Below are 6548 nucleotides of genomic sequence, written 5' to 3' on the forward strand. Positions count from 1 at the left end.
TGAACTGGCTATCTATGACCTACCCCTTGGAAACCGACAGCTCATATTTTATGGTCAGACCAAGCTGCAACTGGTTGGACCTTGGTGAAAGTTAGACCTAAACCTAAACCTGATTACACTGGCAAGTGAGCCATAACCAGATTTGAAACCATCTTCCATGCCTTTAATGCGGATCTGGATCCAGGTCTAGACCCAGCTTGTGTATAGGAATCTGATAATATGGATTATAGCAAGGTTGCATCCTGCTCCCTTGGGGTTTTATGTTGGAAAAAGTAAGGCCACATTTGAGAGTTTGAATCTCAGATCCAACGATCTGAGGTGGATCTGAAATGGCAGGGGGGCGTTCCAGGATCCGAGATTTCATCAAATGGGTGATCTTGGATCCTTGTTTTTGAGAATTTGAGATCTCCAATTTAAAGAGATGAAGGAGTTGGTTCTCAGATCAGAAGATTTGAGATTTTTTAGTTCTTAGATCCAATTCCTCAAGTCTGAGAACTGAGGCATTCAAATGTAGCCCAAGTGATGTGGGGTGCATGTTGGCAGGCTACCTAAACCTGATCCATTATTTTTCAAACATAAACAAGCATTAGGTAATTGACTGGGGTGGGACCCAGATTTCATCCAGATTTGTACCTATTTTGGTTCTAAAGATACCCACGAAAAAGAAAAACTTAAGAGAGAGAAAAGTTCTGCAAAAACTGGTTATTGGCAAATGAGAATACTGCTAAGAGGCTTACATGACCCAAGGGGTTTGGAGTACTTAGTGGGATGGGGCCTAGACTGTTTGACCTGCAGTCTAGGTTAAAATCCCATGGGTGTCACCCCCGCATACGCCAAAGCTTGGCGACTCCTTGGAGTTGAGGGCTAAGCCCTCGGAGTTTTACACCAACATGGACAGAGACCTTAAGTACCGCAGGCTGAGACAGTGCGGTTAGGTCTCTGTGCCTGGGTGGTTTGCCCGAGTAAAAATAAATAAAAGATGCTTACATGTTATGAATCGTGAAGAAGCAAAAAGAAAGCAAATACCACCATTCGAATTATAATATTTGAGCAAGTAAGATGTCTTCATCAACCATTACAATAATAAGATGGTCATACATTATAAAGTTCAGTATGTGGGGTACCTCGGTCCTCCTCCAAGAATCTAACCTTATTATTATTATTATTACTATTTGGGTATTCAAGCTGGGATTAGGATTTAGTCACACCCCCAATATCCTTCCAAATATAGTTACCGGAGAAGCACCTAGTTTAGCTAGATTATGAGCAAAATAATTGGTGCTTCTAAACCCCACGAACCTTGAAATCTGTAAAATTCCAACATTCGATTAACACGAGTATGACTGGAGATGTGAGACGAAGCTATCTGCTTAGGTGATCAGGTTGAGTACTTTACAAAGTACTCGGGCCACATAAAACACAGAAAATCACTACGCTAGCAGTGGTTTTCTGTGTAAAACACAACACAGAAAATTGCTACACTCGCAGGAATTTTTGTGTTTTGTGTGACCTGATTTTCTGTATTGTAAAGTACTCGGGCCAATCACTGGATATGCTCTGCTATTGTAATGCTGCCTGTGTGATGCTGACAATATCACGCCCAGAATGCCTAATCATAACCCTTGCATTGTTTGAGATATGATTTAATAGGGTTGGTGACAGATCCCAAGAATCTAACCTTTTATTATTCAAAACAATCCTCTCTCTCTCTTTATATATATATATATATATATATATATATATGTGTGTGTGTGTGTGTGTGTGTGGTTAAATAAATAGATTTGCCTAATGATTATGTCGACGTAGAGTTGTGCCGGTGGATTTTGGGTTGTGAAACAAACTTTTTGGTAGTTTTCAACTTAAACCGCACTTGTGCACAAGTTTTTTTTTTCTTTCTTTGATTTCATAGGAGATTAATAGCAAGGAAACACTTCTATGTACATCTTTTCCTTCATCGACAAACTTGACCTACTCAATGTTGCAACCCTCAATCCAATAAAACTAATGTGATGGTGGAGAGCACAATCACATATTCCTTGTCTGTTAGGTAAAACGAGCCAAACCGAGGACTTGCAGGATGGGACGACTCTTTTGAGTGCAGGCCTGGTCTCAAAAACAAAAAGAAACAAGATTTTGCTACCCCATACCATAACTTAACTATGAAAAAAAAAGGAGTAGGTGAATCAAACCATGAAGTAGAATAGAAGCTATGAGCTTTAAATTTGTGGGGGGTCGTATACGCCAAAAATCTAGGCATTCTATCTTCCTTGGAAAATAAGGTAAGCAGGCAATCAGGAAAGTGAAAAAGAAAAATTTAATAGTATAGTCAAAATCCAAGAGGACAAAAAATATGAATGATCAAAGGGCATGAGTTTCCGTTACCTAAAATTTGTGTCTAACGTAACACGAAGAATCCACTAATGGAATTGCTATCATTATTGATCGCATCGAGAGGGTTAGATGTACAAAAAAACTGAAAAAATAATATTCATTTTCATTATGTGCGTGTGTGTTTGTTTGTTGGACATTGATGCGCGATGGGCATGCCTCTCTCTCTCTCTCTCTCTCCAGCACCACCAACACTATCTAGGTACCACTCTCCAAATAGAGAAAGAAAGAAATCTCCGGTTTTCTCTCTTAACAGATTGCACCAACAGCACCCAAAGAAAATCGCATCTTTGCTAGACGACCCCTAGGCACCATCACTCTCCTGCCGCCTCATAAAAGGAAGCCCCACATGCCCCTCCAAGATGGCAAGATCACCAAAATCCTTCCCATACTCTACCCTCCTCCTCCTCCTCCTCCTCCTCCTCCTCGGAAGCATGCACGTTGCGCGTACGCATGCCTGATATTGTCTACATGGACACGCTCTTTAGGCTAGACACCCTCCAACCCGGAGCAAACCCTTCCCACAACCCCATCACCACCATCTCCTTCTCCACCAACCAAGAATGCTGCAGAAACCCTCTCATGGGCGATCAGGACGACGACCACCTCTCCTCCTCATCCTCTTCCTGCAAGCGCTTCCTCACCACCCACCAGTCCTTCGACCCCATCCCCACAAATCACCACCCTCCCCTTCCTCCCGAATTCTCCACGGCCTCCATCCACCCGCCGCCCAACTGGGCCACCACCCTCCTGCTCGACTGCGCCCGCGCCGTCGCCGCCAACCACTCGGCGCGCATCCAGCAGCTCCTCTGGACGCTCAATGAGCTCTCCTCCCCCTACGGCAACTCGGACCAGAAGCTGGCCGCCTGCTTCCTGCAGGCGCTGCTCGCGCGGGTGACGGGCTTGGGCCAGCGGACTCACCGCGGCCTATGCTCGGCCGTGGAGAAGACCGTCTCCTTCGAGTCGACTCGCAGGACAACGCTGACGTTCCAGGAGGCCAGCCCGTGGGCAACGTTCGGCCACGTGGCGGCCAATGGCGCCATCCTTGAGGCCCTCGATGGCGAGCCCAGGCTCCACATCGTCGACGTCAGCACCACCCACTGCACCCAGTGGCCGACCCTGCTGGAGGCGCTGGCCGTCCGCCCCGACGTCGCCCCGCACCTCAGGCTCACTAGCGTCTCCCTCACCGGTGGCGGTTCCACGCGCAGGGTCGCCAAGGAGATTGGACACCGCATCGAGAAGTTTGCGCACCTCATGGGCGTCCCCTTTCAGTTCTCCGCGGTGCACTGCGACGGGGAACGGCTAGGTGCGGGCGTGCTCGACCGGATCGAGATCGAGCCCGGCGAGGCCGTCGCTGTGAATTGCGTCGGGACCCTCCACCAGGTTGAGCCAGGACCGAGTCGAGACGCGGTCATCGCGGCTATCAGTCGGCTCCGGCCGAAGATCGTAACGGTCGTTGAGGAGGAGGCTGACTTCGTCGTCGGCGGCGGCGGCGAACCCGGTAGAGAGGATGAGGATGACCGGTTCGTATCGGTATTTGGGGAGTGCCTCCGATTCTTCTCCGCCTACCTGGACTCGCTGGAAGGGAGCCTACCGAAGACGAGCAACGAACGGCTCGCTCTCGAGCGGGCGGCCAGCAGGGCGATCATCGACGTCGTCGCCTGCCCGGCCGTCGAGTCGGCGGAGAGGAGGGAGCATGCGGTCGGGTGGGCGAGGCGGCTCATCTCCGCCGGATTCTCGCCCGCAGCCTTCAGCGACGACGTGGCCGACGACGTCCGGGCGCTGCTCAAGCGATACGGAGAGGGATGGTCGATGGTTCCCGCCAGAGATTCTGCCGGAATATTCCTGACCTGGAAGGAGCAGCAGGTGGTCTGGGCGTCGGCGTGGAAACCGTGAGAGGTGAACGCGATGATGAGCAGTCGTTTGGGTTGGGTTGGGTTGATTGGGCCCGGAGATCAGCACCTGTTTTCCTTTAGATATTTTTTATTTGATTGATGGAAAGAAGAAAAAAAAAACAAGGAAATGGAAAATTAACAGAAAAAAAAAGAGAAAAGAGAATTGTTTTTTTATTTTATAATTTTCTTTCTTACTTTGCCTTTTTATTTTTCTAATTAAACAATGGATGGTGTATTAGGTACGAAGGGTGAGATCAATGTATTATGTGTATGACAAACATCATTATTTTTTAGTCTTTTGATAATTGACAGCCTTTATTTCTTTTTTAATTATTACATTTGTTTTCAAAGAAATCATCCAGTGAGAGTCCAATTACTGGAGTTATCGACAAACATGATTATTAGGTGATCCGTCCGCAGTACGTTATAACGTATTCAGGTCACGCAAAATACAAAAAAAGAAAAAAAAAAAAGAGAAAATCACTAATGCGTACAGCAAATTTTTTTATGTAAAACTCAAACACAGAAAATCACAGAGTGCATCAATTTTGTATGTAAAACACAGAACACAACAAATCACTACACGCGCGTGGCTCAAGTACTCAGACCCGATCATTGTATCTGCTCCGAGTTATCAAAATGTCTAAGATAGTGGTCGCCCAGTGAAAGCATTGTGAGAAGTATATATACCAGCCCCAGATCCAGATCTAACCTTACTGGATGCCGTGCTTACGGTCTCTGTCCATGTCAGTGTAAAACTCTGAGGGTTTACCCCCTCGACCCCAGAGAATGGCCAAGCTAACTTCAGCTTAGTCAAGAGTGTGACCTCCATGGGATTTGAACCTGGACTTTCTGTCAAACAGTCTAGGCCCCATCGCACTAGTCACTGTAAGAAGTTGTTGTGATGGGACTCTTACATACGGTCTAAACTGACCAGAACAGTTTTAGCAATCACACAATGTACCTTTAAGTCTTAGCCTAGATACGTGCATAAGATAACGTGTCAATAGATTATAGGACATGGTTTTGATAAGACTCGCGAACGTTGGGGTTTTAGCAACTTTGATCATTTTATGCATTTTTTGAGTCACACCCCTCACGTAAAATTGTCAGCTCAAACGCTTCTCAGTACTCGTGCATTATACAACCTAGAAAAAATGCTTGGCCATTCTGATTCAACCAAATGCTTCTCATACAGCCTATATAAACACTGGATCATTCTGTTCATATGTTTTTTATACAACTCTAATTGATCATTCCATGTATTTTTCAGGCATTCCATAAGTAAAGTTGACAACCTAGACGCTTCACATAAAAACCAACACATGCAAGTGCGTACATGCATTCCTAGCTTTGCTTAGCGTAATGCATGGGAATCAGATAAAGCTTAATTATGTAGTATAGCAGTTGATTTATCCACCAATGACAACAGAAAGATCGCGAGTAAGCCGATAGTTTTTGCCAACAGAGGTGTCCACTGCGACCCTGCCGTTGGGTATATAATTGGCGGACCGAAGGCGTAGACGAGGGGTCGGACCCGGGTGTGGTGGATCATCTGAATGAGGGCAAAGTGGCATGCACGCCATGTTGATGACTTTGGCTCTGTCTAGCGATTAGGATGGCACACTCGCCTATACTTAACTCTACTACCACAAACTCATGTGGTACTTTTGACCCACATAGTTTTAGTGGGAGTTGCTTTTTAGGGCTCACTCTTAGTCTTGATGAGATATGCCCCCCCTTTGATGTCTTTTCATTGTTCCTTTATGTACAAGCACTCAAGGGGAGATAGAGACTAGCTTTTTCAATGACTCTTATTGCTTTTTTTTTTCTTCCCTTTGTTTTTGTGTCCATCTCATGAACCAGAAATGAATGGCAAAAAAGATCAGGGAGTTGTTATTTGCAAAAGTTGATAAGGATAATTTGATTTCAAAGATTTGGTCAAAAAGTGTAGGGCAAGTTGATACTTGCATGAGCTAATTGTTGGACATTTTGGGTTTTACGGGTCCAACCCGCAGTCTGACCCGGTTTGACACAGCCATTAGTGGGTCATGTAACTGGCCAAGTAATGGAGATAGTGGGTGGGAGTTACGTGAATGTGGAGAGACCACATTCACGTAACTGCCTAATCTCCCATTACAAATAAGGGGTTAGGGGCTACTGGGATGATGAGTGACTTGTAGCTGTTTCCCTCCCAAATTCTGCTCCGCATTCGGACGCTGCGGAAAGGGTCCTGCTCACCGTCGACATAAGGCCTGGGCTCAT

At 46.1% G+C, this 6548-nt stretch overlaps 1 protein-coding gene across 1 annotated transcript; it reads left to right on the forward strand.

Moving 5' to 3' along the window:
- Positions 1-2841: 2841 nt before the first annotated feature.
- Positions 2842-4284, forward strand: LOC149847994 (protein SHORT-ROOT-like). The gene has a single exon (XM_090002952.1). The coding sequence runs from the start codon at positions 2842-2844 to the stop codon at positions 4282-4284; it is 1443 nt and encodes a 480-aa protein (XP_089859078.1).
- The last annotated feature ends 2264 nt before the right edge of the window (positions 4285-6548 follow it).

This window comes from Nuphar pumila, chromosome 1 (genome assembly GCF_984573655.1).
Source record: "Nuphar pumila chromosome 1, dmNupPumi1.hap1.1, whole genome shotgun sequence".
NCBI lineage: Eukaryota > Viridiplantae > Streptophyta > Magnoliopsida > Nymphaeales > Nymphaeaceae > Nuphar > Nuphar pumila.

Excerpts from the sequence above, each read along its gene's own strand:
- LOC149847994 (XM_090002952.1), top strand. The coding sequence starts at position 2,842 with ATGCCTGATATTGTCTACATGGACACGCTCTTTAGGCTAGACACCCTC.